The 20,025-nt window shown below is 43.9% G+C and overlaps 1 protein-coding gene and 1 long non-coding RNA gene across 2 annotated transcripts; one reads left to right on the plus strand and one right to left on the minus strand.

Annotated features, from left to right (window-relative positions):
* Positions 1-6,345: 6,345 nt before the first annotated feature.
* On the minus strand, positions 6,346-8,199 carry LOC149450105 (uncharacterized). Its single transcript, XM_089692364.1, has one exon. It carries the CDS (start codon positions 8,138-8,140, stop codon positions 7,001-7,003), a length of 1,140 nt encoding a protein of 379 aa, XP_089548490.1. The 5' UTR covers positions 8,141-8,199; the 3' UTR covers positions 6,346-7,000.
* Positions 8,200-16,465: 8,266 nt separating this feature from the next.
* On the plus strand, positions 16,466-18,352 carry LOC149450106 (uncharacterized). Its single transcript, XR_016315308.1, has 3 exons — positions 16,466-16,625; positions 17,646-17,774; positions 18,194-18,352. It is a non-coding gene; the product is annotated as an uncharacterized LOC149450106 (long non-coding RNA).
* Positions 18,353-20,025: the final 1,673 nt, after the last annotated feature.

The raw sequence follows: 20,025 nt of genomic DNA on the forward strand, positions 1-20,025 counted from the left end.
ACTCGTATCATCTTTAATCATCCAGTATGGAAATTCCAAAATTCTTCATGAACCTCAAAAAAATAAACTTCTGATAGTGTATTACCTTTATACTGAACATACATGTAAAATAGTGAAAGAACCGTGTATCATGCCAACTGCATACCGTGAGCTCACACGTGAAAAACCAATTCCTCTACCAATATATCAGTCTCTGAATATGTAAATACACTCGTGACAAGAATCAGAAGAGTGACCATTCCAAGTCCAAACCATGAAACGTCATCACCTCCAAATAGTGAGAATGGAGAATCACCCAAATCTCTAATAGTGAGCTCTACAAACTCAATAATAGTGAACAATAAAGTGCTCTCCTCCAACTGGTGCAACAATGGATCATTCCCCTCTGGAAATAAATCCCAGGCTTTCAGGGGATAGTCGCACTCTCCAGGCTTCCTAATGTTCCTGTTGGCACTCTTCCATATTCCTCATCAGGTGAGATAGGAGACAATCAGCGCTATATAGTAACAGAAGTCAATATTTATTGAATATCTTACATTACAATTGAAGAATATCAGCTTCCAGCATTCAGAACAGCTCAGGTGTAGTCCTATGTATAGAGAACCGCATGTTCCCACTTCCAAAATGGCCACCACCACACTTCCGGTTTTGCGTGAGTTCTTCAGACGTCACGTGTCCCGACATGTTTCGTCACTTCCTGGACTTTTTCACAAGAGATCAAGATGTCTGAGAGGTGGTTCCTTATATTCTGTCCCACATCAAGGGCAGGAAATCGAATCCGCTATCTTACTATATGGAAAAATGGTGGCATGTATATCTTTATTCCCATACCCTATAAGGGCACTGTGATCCCTATACGGGCACTGCAATCCTTGTACAAATACTGCAATCCCTATACAAACACTGCAATCCCTATACGAACACTGCAATCCCTATACGAGCACTGCAATCCCTATACGAGAACTGCAATCCCTATACGAAAACAGCAATCCCTATACGAACACTGCAATCCCTATACGAACACTGCAATCCCTATACGAGCACTGCAATCCCTATACGAGCACTGCAATCCCTATACGAGCACTGCAATCCCTATACAAACACTGCAATCCCTATACGAACACTGCAATCCCTATACGAACACTGCAATCCCTATACGAACACTGCAAACCCTATATGAGCACTACAATCCCTGTACGAACACTGCAATCCCTATATGGACACTGCAATCCCTATATGAGCACTACAATCCCTGTACGAACACTACAATCCCTGTACGAACACTGCAATCCCTGTACGAACACTGCAATCCCTATATGGACACTGCAATCCCTATATGAGCACTACAATCCCTGTACGAACACTGCAATCCCTATACAAACACTGCAATCCCTATATGAGCACTACAATCCCTGTACGAACACTGCAATCCCTATACGAGCACTGCAATCCCTATATGAACACTGCAATCCCTATACAAACACTGCAATCACACAGCATCTATACTAGAACCATATAACTGTGTACCTATACTGTAATAAAAACTCCATCTTAATGACCCCCCCACTCCTCCTAACAGGTACACGCCCCCATACCTGATCTAAATCCCCATGTAATTAAAATGCTAAAAAGGATCAACATATACTGTGAATCCAACTAAATAGTAGCAATGTATATACACCCTTCTTATATAATATATAAATATATAACAGACCGATATTCAATACAATGACAATCTTATACCCCCTATGGTAATGACTCCCTCTACTGGTCAATCTATGCATTCCCAGATCAATACATTCTACATCTACTCACACACAAACTACACCTGATCCATATCCCCCAAACTATCTCATAAAAGTATGATAAATATGATATATAATAAATAAAATATAATATATAAATAAAATCAACCCCTAAAAAAACACTAACAGTTAATATAAAATCTACCAAATACACAAACGTTTTCTCTATTTTACATGTATGTTCAGTATAAAGGTAATACACTATCAGAAGTTTATTTTTTTGAAGTTCACAAAGAATTGTGGAATTTCCATACTGGATGATTAAAGATGATACGAGTTTGCTTTGCAATTTGGAAAGACATCTTTACAGAGACATTTTGGACATTTATTTTTTGGAACATTTAGTTGGATATATAATTTTTGGGGATTTTTATTTTATTTTACAATTTATTTTATTGTAAATGTTATTTATGTATTATTTTATTGTATATTGGGATAGATTCATCTATGTTTAAAGAAGAGTTTAGTTACATGTACACATACTTTCAAGGGATCAAGATCTGTGTCAGATTTCTTGCAAATTGCACTTGAAATCACCATGTACCCCGACTTGGAAATCATGTGACATCAATGTAAGTCACATGATGTGACTGTGGTGTCAATAACACCACTTAGAAATCTGCTTTAATGTGACCGGGTGGCCCCCAGTAACATTGTTTGCGACTGCCATGTAATTGGCATGACATGCGACTTGCAAATCATAGACCAAGTCGCACCCTATTGGCCACTGTAGGCTCTGTTCACATCCAATTGGATTGTGAACTCGTGCAACTTCACTGTAAGTTGGGCAATTGCCGCATCGGATTAGATGTGACAGTGGTGTTGGCCCCCAGTAACATTGGGTGCAATTTGCCATGCAAAGGGCAAGCTGCTGGCCATGCCAATCACATGACAAGTCACATCCAGGGTGTGCAATTTCAGGTGTGATTTGTGACTTGCCATCGTACCTGATATTGGATATAATGAATGTGAATGTGAGGGGAGTAACATTCGCCAACGAGAGTTCAAAGGTAGTTCTTGTTGAACTTTTTGGCCATTTAATAACAATTTCACATCTAGACTCTTTATTAAAGGATCTTTATTATGCACAGTAGTAAAATGTCTGGATACATTATGGTTTTTGAATCCTTTAGCGATATTCTGAACATGTTCCCTAATCCTCTCCCATAAAGGTCTTTTTGTGCGTCCAACGTATTGTATCCACAGCCACATTCCAGCACATAAACTCCCCCTTCTGTCTTGTATGTAATACAATCTCTCATGAAATCATCTTTATTTGTACTTGTTGCTTTAAAATGAATTATTTTCCGATTAATCCCTTTAGTTCTTGTACATCCATAGCATTTTTTGCATGGGAAAAATCCTTTACCCGTGAAGAAAGAAAACTCACTTTTCTTAGGAGGATTCTCCACATTTTTAACTATATTTATCAAAATATTTACCAACCCAACCAAAGTTTGTATATAGAGAGCCCCACGGTTGTGTGACCGCATAGTAAAAATGTGGTGAATCCCCCGAAGAAAAGTGAGTTTTCTTTCTTGACTGGTAAAGGAATATTATGTGTTTTTATTTTATTGCTTTTTACCTGTTTACTGGCTAGATTGGATATATGTCAGGTATTCTATTTCTCTGGGGTTAGGAACCTTTCTTATACATGTCTGTTACAGACCCCATGGTGCCGGGAAGCGTCTATGTGCTCCTCCTAATTGGAAGACTCTCCCCACTGCTATGCTTTGGTGGAGACTCTTCCAGTCCTTGACCTTGTGTCTGGGTTATTTGGTGTTTTACTGTTTTATGCTGCATATTGTTGTTTTACCATTTGAACTGACAATAGCCATTTTCTGGGCTCGGTGTTGTCATCCTGGGCTTGCTACAACCTGTGATTGGACACTGAAAGGAGAAGCAGCACAGTAATGAACTCATCTCATCACTCTGCTCTCTCCTCATGTCAGTAGGCTTCTGTCAGCATATGACCTGATTGGCTCCTTGTATTGTAGGGAGGCCATCAGCCCGGGAAGCTCCAGCTAGAAATGTGATCTGACCTCCCACAGGTAGTCTGTCCTTCCTATATACTGGGGAACCTCTCATTTGTCCATATATACCCAATAAAGGACCGGCTATTAGCACCAGAAGACGGAGCTGATACTCTGCCTGGTGATGATTGTTCATTCATTTTATGTGGACCTCTCTATCCCTGTGATCACCTCCAGAAATACATTTGGACCCCTCTTTTTCTCCGCTGTGATGTCCCCCTAGATATACAGACAGACGCCTCTATTTCTGTGATCACCCCCAGAAATACATTTGGACCCCTCTTTTTCTCCGCTGTGATCTCCCTCTAGATATACAGACAGACCCCTCTATCCCTGTGATCACCCCCAGAAATACATTTGGACCCCTCTTTTTCTCCGCTGTGATCTCCCCCTAGATATACAGACAGACTCCTCTTTTTATCCCCTGTTCCCCCACCCCTGGGATATACACGGCTCAAAAAAATTAAAGGAAGACTTTGTAATCAGTAGCATCAAGTCAATGAAACTCCTGGGATATTGATCTGGTCAGGTAAGTAGCAGAGGGGGTTGTTCATCAGTTTCAGCCACTTTGGTGTTAATGAAATTACCAGCAGGTGCACTAGATGGGCAACAATGAGATGACCCCCAAAACAGTAATGGTTTTACAGGTGGCCACTGACATATTTTTCCCTACTCATCTTTACTGTTTTTCACTAGTTTTTCTTTTGGCTAGGGTCAGTATCACTACTGGTAGCATGAGGCCATACCTGGACCCTACAGAGGTTGCACAGACAGTCCAGTTCCTCCAGGATGGCACATCAATACGTGCCATTGCCAGAAGGTTTGCTGTGTCTCCCATCACAGTCTCAAGAGCATGGAGGAGATTCCAGGAGACAGGCAGTTCCTCTAGGAGAGCTGGACAGGGCCATAGAAGGTCCTTAACCCATCAGCAGGACCGGTATCTGCTCCTTTGTGCAAGGAAAAACAGGGTGAGCACTGCCAGAGCCTCATAAAATGACCTCCAGCAGGCCACTGGTGTGAATGTCTCTGACCAAACAATCAGAAAGACTTCATGAGGGTGGCCTGAGGGCCGACATCCTATAGTGGGCCCTGTGCTCACTGCCCGGCACCATAGAGCTTGATTGGCAATTACCATTGAACACAAGAATTGGCAGGTTCACCACTGGCGCCCTGTGCTTTTCACAGATGAGAGCAGGTTCCCCCTGAGCACATGTGACAGACATGAAAGGGTCTGGAGAAGCCGTGGAGAACGTTCTGCTGCCTGTGACATGGTTCAGCATGACCATTCTGGTGGTGGGTCAGTGATGGCCTGAGGAGGCATATCCATGGAGGGACGCACAGACCTCTACAGGCTAGACAATAGCACCCTGACTGCCATTAGGTATCGGGATGAAATCCTTGGACCCACTGTCAGACCCTACACTGGTGCAGTGGGTCCAGGATTCCTCCTGGTGCAGTGGGTCCTGGGTTCCTCCTGGTGCAGGGGGTCCTGGGTTCCTCCTGGTGCAGTGTGTCCTGGGTTCCTCCTGGTGCACCACAATGCCTGGCCTTATGTGGGGATAGTATGCAGGCAGTTCCTGGAGGATGAAGGAATTGATACCGTTGAATGGCCCCCACGCTTACATGACTTAATTCCAGTAGAACCCCTCTGGGATGTCATGTTACAGTCCATCCAATGCCACCAGGTTGCACCTCAGACTGTTTAGGAGCTCAGTGATGCTCTGATCTAGATCTGGGAGGAAATCCCCCAGGACACCATCCATCATCTCATTAGAAGCCTCCCCCGATGTTGTCAGGCATGAATACAAGCACATGGGGGCCATACAGACTACTGAGGACCATTCTGAGTTGCTGCAATGACATTTCAGCACAATGGTATGACAGGCGGTGCCACCTGTGAGACTCGGCATGTGAAGGTAACATTGCCGCACTGTGAAGCTAAGCATGGAGGTCACAGCAATGTGTACTCACCCAATCAGCTGCTTTCTTCATTTAGAGGTAGGTGATCAGGAGGCGGGTCTGTGACATCATCCTTTTCTAAGCCCCTCCCATCTGACCGTGCCCATTACTCTCCATGGCATGCCGAGCAGAACTTGGTTTTCATGTGTCTGCGTTGGGCTGATTTGTGGTCACCATGGATTGAATTATTAGGTGTAAACCAGGCAGATGGCTTGTTCTGGGGATTGTCAGTGATCACATGTCCTGTTATATGGATTCAATATCCATCGTCTGACATCCTAACAGGAGTTCTGTCATTTTTCAGGATGTCAGTAAAACATGTCCTCCGTCAGTAAATGTTCATGTTGTGTCAGTAATAAAAGTCACGGAGGGTTGGGAACCCTGCAAGGGGGGCAGAGATATGTGACTGCCTAGTCCAGCCTTTCTCAGCCAGGGTTCCTCCAAAGGGTTCTAGGGCTTCCTTGTCACTTCATTGGGCTGTATATGGAAGTGTCACCGACCAGCCGTTTCTGGATACACAGCTTTGTCATCATTGCACACACACAGGATTTTGTTTTTCATTCAATACATTTTTATTACAATTTCACTTTTAAAAAGATTGAAGCATAAAAATCAGGAAATAGTAAAGGAAGGAATCCGATTGGTCAGGAAGATCCCTTGTCTGGATGTGGGGGCGGAGTCATTATTATTGGTGTACAATACAATACACAACGTGTTCCATTATTATAACAAAGTATTGTAGAAAAGATCCCAACATAGAAAATGGGGGAAAGGAGGAAATAAAGGCGGATATGAAGGGGAATCTGTGTACGGGGAACACCTTAACAATCACCACCATTTTATTCTCCAGGGCCTCTGATGTCACAGAATAGATGTTTGGGGGTTTATCTCATCTTCAGGACCAAAATCTGCATTTTCCCATGTGTGCAAAATCATGCAGAAACAGCTCTGGCAGTGAGAGGGTTAATGTGGGCTAGATGGGATCCCTCTGCTGGGGTGACATTAGAGCTCCCCCTAGCTGCAATTTCAATGTTAAATCAATGGTTGGTATAATGGTGTTGGGTTAATAACGTATATCCTTCAGTGTGGACTGTACTCATCCGTGTCTGAGTATGATCTCAGGGTTTAGTATGAAGCCATGCCTGACCATGAAATAGAAGGGGGATAATTATAGAAAATTTGTTGGATGAATGTGACAATCAATCATCCAACCATTTTCCCCGTGTGAAATTTTTGATGTTTGACAAGTCCCGAATTATGTACAAAACATTTCCCACACTCAGAACATGAATACGGCTTCTCCCCCGTGTGAGATCTCTGATGGCTGTAAAGATTATACTTCGCTGAAAAACATTTCCCGCACTCAGGACAGCAATGAGGCTTCTCCCCCGTGTGAGATCTCTGATGTCTGTGAAGATCTGATTTATGTAAAAAACATTTCCCGCACTCAGGACAGGAAAGGGGCTTCTCCACCATGTGAGATCTCTGATGTCTGTGAAGAATGGACTTGTGTGAAAAACATTTCCCACACTCAGGACAGGTGTACGGCTTGTCCCTCATGTGTGAACTCTGATGTATGGAAAGATTGGACTTCACTGAAAAATATTTCCCGCACTCAGGGCAGGAATACGGTTTTTCCCCCGTGTGAAATCTTTGATGTCTGATTAGTTCTGATTTATGTAAAAAACATTTCCCACACTCAGGACAGGAAAATGGCTTTTCTCCTGTGTGTAACCTCTGATGGCTGTAAAGATGGGACTTCACTGAAAAACATTTCCCACACTCAGGACAGGAATACGGCTTTTCCCCTGTGTGACATCTTTGATGTGTAACAAGATCTGATTTTTTTACAAAACATTTACCGCACTCAGGACAGGAATACTGCTTCTCCCCAGTGTGAGATCTCTGATGGCTGTAAAGATTGGACTTCACTGAAAAAAATTTCCCGCACTCAGGACAGGAATACGGCTTCTCCCCTGTGTGAGATCTTTTATGCACATTAAGACCAGATGTAGATTTGAAACCCTTCCCGCACTCAGTACAGGAAAAGCTCTTCCCTGTGTGAAGGTCGGCCCGGTCCCGCACAGTCTGAGGTTCCTCAGGATACGAGGAATCCGATGGTCCATCTACACTGGGTGGTGCCGGATGGACATTGGAGGGAGCCGGGTTTTCTCCTGGACTATACTGTGTGATGTCCTCATCTTCTACTTTCCAGTCTGGAGACAAAGTGAGACAATCCTCGGAGGTTTTCCTCATCTCCCGGCCATGGACTAAAATACAAAGACAAAGAGGATTACTAGACAGGAGCTGATTGGTTCCCCCAAACCAGGACTCCGCCCACATCAGGCGGCTTGGTCTCGGAGGAGCTTACAATTCCACCCTCCAGGGAACTAGGAAATGGCTCCTCTGATCTCCTACCAGGTCATTTCTTTATTCATGGACCTTAGTCAGAGAGTGAGGAAACAACCAGAACTGTCTTTTATAGGAGGGACAGTGATGAGGGGATTATAGGACGAGGGTCCCCACCCCCTCTATCACTCATCGCCATCTTCCCAACACAAGAAGTACTGCACTTCCTTATTTAGTCCATGATTTAGTCATGAAGAACAGCGGGGCTGAGCCCCACCAGAGGTCAGAGAGTGAGGATGGGGGGAGAACAACCAAGATGAAGACTGGACTGATCCTGAAGGCCACCATCATTGGGGTATAGACTCCTCCCTCATTATCACTTTCTGTTTAAGGGTCCAAAGTTGGAGGATGTTATCACATTATTATCACCATGTAAAAGTCTGTGCTCCAATCACATCATCCGATATAAAATGTCCAGCTGGGAGGAAATGGGGGGAACAAAAGAGAATCCATATTATGTGTATATATAGCAGTGGGGGGAGGGGGGAGAGCAGAAGTCAGGAGTATGGAATATACGACATAGAGTATATAGTGCAGGGGTCAGGAGGATGTAATGTACAACATAGAGTATATAGTGCAGGGGTCAGGAGTATGTAATGTACAACAGAGTATATAGTGCAGGGGTCAGGAGTATGTAATGTACAACATAGAGTATATAGTGCAGGGGTCAAGAGTATGTAATGTACAACAGAGTATATAGTGCAGGGGTCAGGAGTATGTAATGTACAACAGAGTATATAGTGCAGGGGTCAGGAGTATGTAATGTACAGCAGAGTATATAGTGCAGGGGTCAGGAGTATGTAATGTACAACATAGAGTATATAGTGTAGGGGTCAGGAGTATGTAATGTATAACATAGAGTATATAGTGCAGGGGTCAGGAGGATGTAATGTACAACACAAAGTATATAGTGCAGGGGTCAGGAGTGTGTAATGTACAACATAGAGTATATAGTGCAGGGGTCAGGAGTGTGTAATGTACAACATAGAGTATATAGTGCAGGGGTCAGGAGTATGTAATGTACAACACAGAGTATATAGTGCAGGGGTCAGGAGTATGTAATGTACAATATAAATTATACAATGTAAGGGTCAGGACTCATAATATTGGTATTCAGCAAGCAGTGGTGCCTAGATGTCCACATGAGACAAGCTGCAGAGGTCCAACACCACTGCCTCCCATCTCCTGAGACTGAATCCATTGTTTCTATGTGTTTATCAGATGATGGGGGATCTAGGTGGATCCTCCGTACTGCTCTCTCCTTTACAATAAAGTCTCCTCTTACCCGGTGATGTGAGGGGCGGCTGATTGTCCATCATGACGTCCTTGTAGAGATCCTTGTGTCCTTCTAAATACTCCCACTCCTCCATGGAGAAATAGACAGTGACACCCTGACACCTTATAGGAACCTGACACACACAATGATACAGTCACCATCCAGACACATCCCTTGTCTGTTACTGGAGAATGTCCCAGAATTCCCGGCACCGCTCACCTCTCCTGTCAGCAGCTCCATCATCTTCTTGGTGACTTCTAGAATCTTCTGCATGTTGTGTCTCTCAGGGTTTAGGGAGTCACATGGAGGCATTGTGATGGTCATATGATCACCTGACTTCAGAAGAGGAAATCTCTGTATTGGGGAAGCAATAGGAATATCATGTTAGAATCCCAGAATCCTCCTCACCTCTCCGGTCAGGTCTGCGTTTTATTAATAGAGATAAGAGTGACGTCATGTGACTTCCCAGAATCCTCCTCACCTCTCCAGTCAGGTCTGCATTTTATTACTAGAGATAAGAGTGATGTCATGTGACCTCCCAGAATCCTCCTCACCTCTCCGGTCAGCAGGTAGATGATCTCCAGGGTAAGGTTTAGTATCTTCTCAGTCATGTGACTCCGGTCCTCCTCCATCCTCATTGGTGCCATCATGTGATCTATACAGGTCTCCTTGTAGACGGATAACTTTGGGAAATGAAAGTAAGAATGATTTGGATGGTATTGGTCACACAATAATAGGATGTGGATGTGAGGGGGGAATAGGAGGGTTGCTGGACATTGAAGAACTACTCCCCCCATGGGAAGACATTTAGTTTGGGCTGTTTAGTGTTTACTACAATTTTGGGGTCCGGGGCCCCTTTTCTCTGTTGAGTTTGTTTGGTCTCTGAACTGGTTTGATGAGTATTAGATCTGCAGACAAGGAATGATAAATCTGATCCTTCCTATGACTAGTTTGCTCTGAGGCAGTGCTGTGAGGTCAATGTCGGCTCATCATGCAGGGATGGTCACTTTACATCGCCCGACGCCTGGTACTCTCATCAAAAGTCATCTCATAGAGGACTTTTTGTCCCCTTAATTAAAAATGTTTTTTTTTTAATTGTAAAGAATTAAAGTTACACCCAAGTACATAACTCCTCCCCTCAGAAAAATGTAAGGCCCCTCCCACCCCCACATATATGCACGCCCAAACGTAAGAGCACACGCTGGATCGCCTACACGTGATAACATTGATTGTGACACATGTTACATATCGCCGATCACACCAGAATGAGAGCTTTTTTTGTGCCCTGAAATTAACTTAAGTGTATCTTTACTGAAATTTGGCATTTCCTAGACTTTGTGATAATATTTTGTGACGTAAAATATTATAACTGCCACTACTTTATTCTCTAAAGTCTCTACTTTCAGAAAATCGATATTTTGGGGGTTTTCTGTCATCTTCAGGCCTAAAATTATTTTTCAAATGTGTGCAAAAAGGGCTCTGGGAGTGAAAGGGAGAAAGGATAAGCCGGACACGCCCCTTTCCTGAGGTGCAGCCAATCGGTTCTCATTACATTGCAAGGTCTCTCCCCTCCCTGCTAGTCCCCGGGTTCAGTGCTGGAGACAGGCGGGGGAGGGGAGGAGGAGATAAACAGAACAATGTTACACATATTACACATTTAAGTTGCTATAAAACACCTTTTATTTTTTAAAGCCCCAAACATTCCTAAAAGAGCCTCAGATTTATATACATTTGTTGTAAATAGGAAATTACATCTTATTACCTCCTCTGCTGCCTCTTCCACCAACGTCTCCTCTACACTTCTTCCCGCCTCACCTCTCATCTGGAACTACCTGTCTGTGCCTGACATCACTTCCTGTCTGCGCCTGACATCACTTCCTGTCTGCATTCCATAGAGACTTCCTGTCTGCATAGAAGTAAGATCAGCACCTTGTGGAGCTCAGAGGAACTGCAGCCCGAGATCCATCCCATAATCCCCCTTCCTGTATAATATGTACCTTACAGGGATACTACGGGAGATGAAACATTACTGAATAAAGGAAGAAGAAATAAATGTAACTCTTATGTAACCAACTGTTCAACAAACATCTCTTATTACATATAGAAAAGTCTTACAAACACAGAACACAAAATACAAATGTATAGCTAATGAGAGCGATCCCGCCAAACCTGATCCTTCTGGGGGGGACAATGCAAAAATATATATCAATCCACTCATAATGACATCATCTTCTGGGAGTGTCTGCACATCCATCCATTTCATACACATTTCATTTTTCATTTTCTCAGAAGATCCTCTGCAGCCTATTAGCTCCCATTTCCCTCTCCAGGTCTCAGCAGATCTCCTGCAGCCTATTAGCTCCCATTTCCCTCTCTATGTCTCAGCAGATCTCCTGCAGCCTATTAGCTCCCATTTCCCTCTCTATGTCTCAGCGGATCTCCTGCAGCCTATTAGCACCCATTTCCCTTTCTATGTCTCAGCAGATCATCTGCAGCCTATTAGCTCCCATTTCCCTCTCTACGTCTCAGCAGATTTCCTGCAGCCTATTAGCTCCCATTTCCCTTTCTATGTCTCAGCAGATCTCCTGCAGCCTATTAGCGTCCATTTCCCTTTCTATGTCTCAGCAGATCTCCTGCAGCCTATTAGCACCCATTTCCCATTCTATATCTCAGCAGATCTCCTGCAGCCTATTAGCTCCCATTTCCCTCTCTATGTCTCAGCAGATCTCCTGCAGCCTATTAGCACCCATTTCCCTCTCTATGTCTCAGCGGATCTCCTGCAGCCTATTAGCACTGATTTCCCTCTCTATGTCTCAGCAGATCTCCTGCAGCCTATTAGCACCCATTTCCCTCTCTATGTCTCAGCGGATCTCCTGCAGCCTATTAGCACCCATTTCCCTTTCTATGTCTCAGCAGATCTCCTGCAGCCTATTAGCGCTCATTTCCCTTTCTACGTCTCAGCAAAATGGTGCAATTAAAATATTTACAGAAAAAGATGTAACAAAGATATAAAGAGAACAATAAAACAGCAGATAAATAAAAGAAAGGAGTTCTGAAGGCAGGATACTTGCAATGTCCTTGGTTTAGCAGAGTCCAATTGTCAGAACAAAAGGATTGCCTTGGCTCTCAGGTCTCTTAGATGGTTCCTGATTGATGTTACACGAGAGCTGTCTTCTCCAGGCTGTCAGTCTTTTTCTATCATATTAAAGGTATGTCTCCTGAGAACAAATGACCAATCATCCAGGTTGGGGAGGGGTGTTAGGCGGTGACCAAGGTTATGACCAAATCCCTTCCAATGTCATACTAAGGTCAATAACCTCCAATAGGTACAGGCAGCATCCTAGCAACTGGCAGATTAATATTCAGAATTATATTCCAAACACAAAGATACCAAACATAGCGCACCCTTGTCACCCAGGAGGGAAGAGACGGCTTCTTCTCTCTTGTAGGTACTAATATAGTGATGTAAGGTCTTGTGTGACTCATATTAAAGTGATCCATCCGAATATATACTTCATATTAATGTGCCCAGTTCCTGCTGAAGTGTATGAATTGTATGAAAAATGTCTCTTGTGGAATGTTCGTTTTATGGCACGCTCTGCTCTAATAGCCTAACAGGTCATGACTGACTGAGTTATTGTTTTATGATCCAGCAGAGGGAAGTGGTTTTCCAGCAGACCCCCTGGAACCAGACTAATTAGAGGTGTACAGCCCTGGAGATGATCTATCTGTGTTTTATTTAGGATAAGAGATCCTGTTGGCCTCCGTTCAGCTTGTAGCTATGCATTTAAATATAAGGAATGCGCTAAATAAATACAAAATTAATGTGAAAAATATAAAAAATTATAAAAAATGTTCATAAATCATTAAATATTCAAAAAAGTCTTCAAATAATGTCCACACTGTGTTGAAGCCACCACCAGAAAAATGGAATCACTCACCAGAGCTCAATGCTGAACAAATAATTGAACAACAACAAGCACTTTTTGCTCTGGGGCAATATATAGCAGTCCAGTTCCTGGATGCAATGCTGTGCAAATAAACAAACTCTCCTCAGATAAATGGCCACCATTCAAGGATATAGGTAATTTCCAGGAATAAAACTCATCTCTCTTTCATATACCTCCATACCATTGGGACCATGTTTAAAGGTAAGAGAAAAAGATCACGGTGCAGCAAGGTTCACACATAGAACACATTTTTAATGAATGAATAAAACTCACAAGTGAGGTGTCTGCACCAACACCAGTGTTACAAGCATAGATGTAGGCAGTGGTACACGAACGTAACTCTGTTCACCATGGATCACCTCCTTTCAAATTCAGAGACTGTCTCAGACCTTGGCATCCAGTAGGCCACACCCTACGTGTTTCGTCACCAACAACGTCCTCATTCCATGGACAAAGGGAGGAGGGAGGACTGGAGAGAACATGGTGGAGACCTAACAAGATGGCTGTCATGTTCAACATCCATGCCTCTATTGCACACAATCATCACAGAAGGAGGTCCTGATTTCTCTATATGGATCTTTATATCACTAGAGGGGTCACCAGCGGGAGGAAGGAGGTCCTGATTCCTCTATATAGATCTTTATATCACTAGAGGGGTCACCGGTGGGAGGAAGGAGGTCCCGATTCCTCTATATAGATCTTTATATCACTAGAGGGGTCACTGGCAGGAGGAAGGAAGTCCCGATTCCTCCATATAGATCTATATATCACTAGAGGGGTCACCAGCAGGAGGAAGGAGGTCCCGATTCCTCTATATAGATCTTTATTTTCCTAGAGGGGTCACCGTCAGGAGGAAGGAGGTCCTGATTCCTCTATATAGATCTTTATATCACTAGAGGGGTCTCCGGCAGGAGGAAGGAGGTCCTGATTCCTCTATATAGATCTTTATATCCCTAGAGGGGTCACCGGCAAGAGGAAGGAGGTCCCGATTCCTCCATATAGATCTATATATCACTAGATGGGTCACCGTCAGGAGGAAGGAGGTCCTGATTCCTCTATATATATCTTTATATCACTAGAGGGGTCTCCGGCAGGAGGAAGGAGGTCCAGATTCCTCTATATAGATCTTTATTTTCCTAGAGGGGTCACCGGCAGGAGGAAGGAGGTCCCGATTCCTCTATATAGATCTTTATATCACTAGAGGGGTCACCGGCAGGAGGAAGGAGGTCCCGATTCCTCTATATAGATCTTTCTATCACTAGAGGGGTCACCGGCAGGAGGAAGGAGGTCCCGATTCCTCTATAAAGATCTTTCTATCACTAGAGGGGTCACCGGCAGGAGGAAGGAGGTCCCGATTCCTCTATATAGATCTTTCTATCACTAGAGGGGTCACCGGCAGGAGGAAGGAGGTCCCGATTCCTCTATATAGATCTTTATATCACTAGAGGGGTCACCGGCAGGAGGAAGGAGGTCCTGATTCCTCTATATAGATCTATATATCACTAGAGGGGTCACTGGCAGGAAGAAAGGGGTCCCGATTCCTCAATTCCACTTACATAAAGGTATGGATAAGAGACGAGTCCAGAGACAGGGAATACAAATAGTGATATCAGGAGAGACTTCAGGAACGTAACATGTCCAGTCTGGAGGAGAGAAGGGAAAGGGGAGACATGACTGAAACCTTTACATACAACAAGGGAGTGAATAAGGTTCAGGAGGGCAGGATTTTCAATGTAAAACCAAAATGAAGAACACGAGGACATGACCTCCAACTAACTGGAGGAAAGTTCACAACTAATCTCAGAAAGTATTATTTTACTGAAAGAGTAGTTGATGCTTGGAGTAAACTTCCAGTAGAGGTAGTGAGCCGGAGACAAATCACAGAGATCATCACAATAGTACACAATGAATGGCTATGAATGCAAGCCATTCATTGTGTAAAACTGTCATGTGATCACTGTGATTGGTCATAGCAATCAAATGGTACTGGGCTGGCCTGGTACAATGATCTGTCATCTGGTGGACACAGCAGGTGACATATCAAGATACAGCAGAGCCACTAGACTTGGAGGACTTCATATGATGTCCTCCCAGGATGGGAGAGATCCCGCTCAGCTGTCATTCTGCTATAGGCCTGGTGGGAAGCAGTTCATTACAGGGGACACTGTACAGGTTCTACATGTAGTCTCGGGGGTCCCTGTGGAAGTCCATGTGTGGACATTCCTACCTATGATAAATGACAGGCTAAACCCACCTGGAGACTTTCTCCACACCTGGAGTGTGCTGAGTTCTTGGAGAACGTCTACACAGTGTTTCCAGATTGGCTTTATCACCCCAACGAGCTCGCTCCAGTTCATGGATGTCATCATTATGTTTGGAGGATCTCACCAGTCAGGAGCCTTTCCTGTCATCCTACATGTTCCCTTCTGAGGATTGTTCTATCCTTCCAAACAAATGGATGAAATCATGGATGAGTCCTCCTTCTATGTGATCTAGAAGATCTTCAATCACAATGTCTTTATGGATGAAGTGGATGGCCCAGTTTATATATTATTTATTGCTTTACAGCTTTATTCCCTCCAGGATTCATTCTTTATTTATAGAACCATTCAAGGAAGTGTTCTTACTGTGAGAGATCTCCACCACCATTCCTCTGTGACCATTACATCCTTGTCATTTATGTCTGACATCTTCATTATCAGTGGATTGATATTTATTCTTATACTTTAGGATGTATTTTTGCATTTTTTTTACCCAAAAAGATCTGTTTTGGAGGTTTCTGTTTTATTAGGTATTTTGTTTTTATCTTGTGTTCTGTGTCTTTAAGACTTTTCTATCTGTAGTAAAATATATTATATAAACAGTTGGTTGCATAAGAGTTAGGTTTATTGTTTCTTACTTTTTTAGTTCTTTTTGATCTTCCCTGGTATGTCTGTAAGGTAGATACAATGCAGGAATGGTTATTAGGGATGTTTCTTGCGGCTGCAGTTCCTATGAAATCCACAAGATGGTGATCTCATTTCTCCCCAGACAGGACTTCTCTATGGAATACAAACAGGAAGTGATGTCAGGTACAGACAGGAAGTGATGTCAGCTACAGACAGGAAGTGATGTCAGGTACAGACGGGACATTCGGAGAGGTGAGTGGGGAGGAAGCAGATCAGAGACATTGCTGGACGTGGCAGCAGAGGAGGTAATAAGATGTTATTTCCTATTTACACCCAGTAACCCCCCCATCATGTCCGTCCTCTTCCTCCATAGTCACATCCATCCTCTTCCTCCATAGTCACGTCCGTCCTCTTCCTTCATAGTCACATCCATCCTCTTCCTCCATAGTCACATCCATCCTCTTCCTCCATAGTCATGTCCGTCCTCTTCCTCCATAGTCACGTCCGTCCTCTTCCTCCGTAGTCACGTCTGTCCTCTTCCTCCATAGTCACGTCCGTCCTCTTCCTCCATGGTCACGTCTGTCCTCTTCCTCCATAGTCATGCCCGTCCTCTTCCTCCATAGTCACTGTGACGTCTTTTATCTCCAGCAGATGATGATACACACATATATAGTGTGGGAACCCAGATGAACCCCTTCAGGGGCAGAACATTCCCCCACTTCCGGGGCCGGAACATTCTCCTCATTGTGGAGATAAATTCTAGTAATATGGTCCTCTAAACAAACAGCACTGACAATAAATAGACAAGACAAGGACCATCCTGACCATACATGGCCTACAAAGGGCAATGATGACACTACACAGGCAGCCAATGGGCAATCATTACACTATGCAGCCAACACAATGATGGAGTGCCGGGGTCAGGAGTATGGAGCATAGAGCCCCTTACATTGCTGCTCAGGAGGAAGGAAACATTCCTTTTTAACAAAAAATGTATATAAATCTGAGGTGCTTTTAGGAATATCTGGGGTTAAAGAATGAAAGGGGCTTTATAGCGACTAAAAGCGACCAGGTCGCTTTATAGCGACCTTGTCTGCAGATCTAAAACTCATCAAAACCAGTTCAGAGACCAAACAAACCCAACAGAAAAAAGGGGCCCCGGACCTCAAAATTGTAGTAAACACTAAACAGTCCAAACAAAATGTCTTCCCATGGGGGGAGTAGTTCTTCAATGTCCAGCAACCCTCCTATTCCCCCCTCACATCCACATCCTATTATTGTGTGACCAATACCATCCAAATCATTCTTACTTTCATTTCCCAAAGTTATCCGTCTACAAGGAGACCTGTATAGATCACATGATGGCACCAATGAGGATGGAGGAGGACCGGAGTCACATGACTGAGAAGATACTAAACCTCACCCTGGAGATCATCTACCTGCTGACCGGAGAGGTGAGGAGGATTCTGGGAGGTCACATGACATCACTCTTATCTCTATTAATAAAACACAGACCTGACCGGAGAGGTGAGGAGGATTCTGGGAGGTCACATGACATCACTCTTCTCTATTAAAAAAACACAGACCTGTCCTTAGAGGTGAGGAGGATTCTGGGAGGTCACATGACATCGCTCTTATCTCTATTAATAAAACACAGACCTGACCGGAGAGGTGAGGAGGATTCTGGGAGGTCACATGACATCACTCTCATCTCTATTAATAAAACACAGACCTGACCGGAGAGGTGAGGAGGATTCTGGGAGGTCACATGACATCACTCTTGTCTATTCTGGTCAATAGACCATTTTATTTTTGCACACATTTAGATGATGTCAGGTGGTTGATATTGTTTTATTTGTCTCCTGATCTGTAGGATTATGTTGTAAAGAAGAAGTCTAGTGGCCAATCTCAGGAGGATGGAGCAGAACCCAGAGCCTCACCATGGTGCCTCCATCTCATTCTCTGATACCTGAGAGGGAGAAAGAGCAGAAGATTCTGGAACTGACCACCATGATGGTCCATCAGCTGACAGGAGAGGTGAGCGGTGCCGGGAATTCTGGGACATTCTCCAGTAACAGACAAGGGATGTGTCTGGATGGTGACTGTATCATTGTGTGTGTCAGGTTCCTATAAGGTGTCAGGGTGTCACTGTCTATTTCTCCATGGAGGAGTGGGAGTATTTAGAAGGACACAAGGATCTCTACAAGGACGTCATGATGGACAATCAGCCGCCCCTCACATCACCGGGTAAGAGGAGACTTTATTGTAAAGGAGAGAGCAGTACGGAGGATCCACCTAGATCCCCCATCATCTGATAAACACATAGAAACAATGGATTCAGTCAGTGTGTGTGTTTCCTACAGATGGATCCAGTCATGGGAACCCACCAGAGAGATGTCCCCGTCCTCTGTATTCCCGGGATTCCACACAGGAAGGTCACACCATCCCTCATTGTTGCAAGGTTGGTGGGATTGAGCATCTAGAACATGGACTTGTGGAGATGATATGTGGAATTTGTATGTGATCTTAAATTTTACAGATGATATTTTCTCTCATTTCCTTGATTTAGAGTGGAGATCCAATCGATATAGAATTTGAGGTGAAAGCAGAAGAAGAAGAGGCGTATGTGAGGGATGATCAGCAGTCTATGGAGGAGGATGGAATAACGGGGACATTTATAGAGGAGGACACTCCTACAGAGATCAGCACAGGTGGGTCATGAACACTAAATCCATTCCTCCACCCATACTGCTCACTGATTGGTCCAGAGTAGGGCGGGGACTGGGTGATATCAGCCTGTAATCCCCTGGTCACTTTCCTGAGCTGTGTTCCCCGTCCTGTATTCCTGGATTTCTCTCGGATAATCTTCCTTCTCTGTGCTGCAGACACAATTTATGTATCTAGACTGGATTTATGGAGGTTCTGGGGTTCAGCTGGCAGAAAAATGTTCATTGTTCCTATAAGCATTGCATAATGTAGGCACCCAGGACATGTGACTGGGGTCTCCTGCCTTGTGCCTGACTCTTCCAGGGGACCTTCTCTGTTATCTGCTGGCTGTGCCGGGTGGAGGGATATGTCTGTAGTGTCTCAGACCCAAGTCACTGAGTGCAGTCTCAGGAGATGGGAGGCAGCGGTGTGGGACCTACATAGTTACATAGTTAGTCTGGCTGAAAAAAGACATCCATCTAGTTGTACCATTAAAAATAAAAGTTATAATCCGACACCCACAGCTGATCCACCAGAAGGCAAAAACCCAGCAAAGCACGATCCAATCTCCTCCTGCAGGGGAAAAATTCCTTCCTGACCCCCCGAGAAGCAATCGGATATTCCCTGGATCAACTTTCCCTATACATGTTATATCCAGTTATATTCTGTGTATCCAAGAAAGAATCCAGGACTTTCCTACAGCAATCCCCCCTTATGTATTATACATGGAGGTCATATCCCCCCCTTATGTATTATACATGGAGAACATATCCCCCCTTATGTATTATACATGGAGATCATATCCCCCCTTATGTATTATACATGGTGATCATATCCCCCCTTATGTATTATACATGGAGATCATATCCCCCCTTATGTATTATACATGGAGATCATATCCCCCCTTATGTATTATACATGGAGATCATATCCCCCCTTATGTATTATACATGGAGATCATATCCCCCCTTATGTATTATACATGGAGATCATATCCCC

The sequence above is a fragment of the Staurois parvus genome, unplaced genomic scaffold (assembly GCF_062004578.1).
Source record: "Staurois parvus isolate SC_StPar_1 unplaced genomic scaffold, SC_StPar_1.0 ptg000582l, whole genome shotgun sequence".
Lineage (NCBI taxonomy): Eukaryota > Metazoa > Chordata > Amphibia > Anura > Ranidae > Staurois > Staurois parvus.

Coding starts and splice junctions, on each gene's coding strand:
- LOC149450105 (XM_089692364.1), bottom strand. CDS start 8,140: ATGTGGGCGGAGTCCTGGTTTGGGGGAACCAATCAGCTCCTGTCTAGT.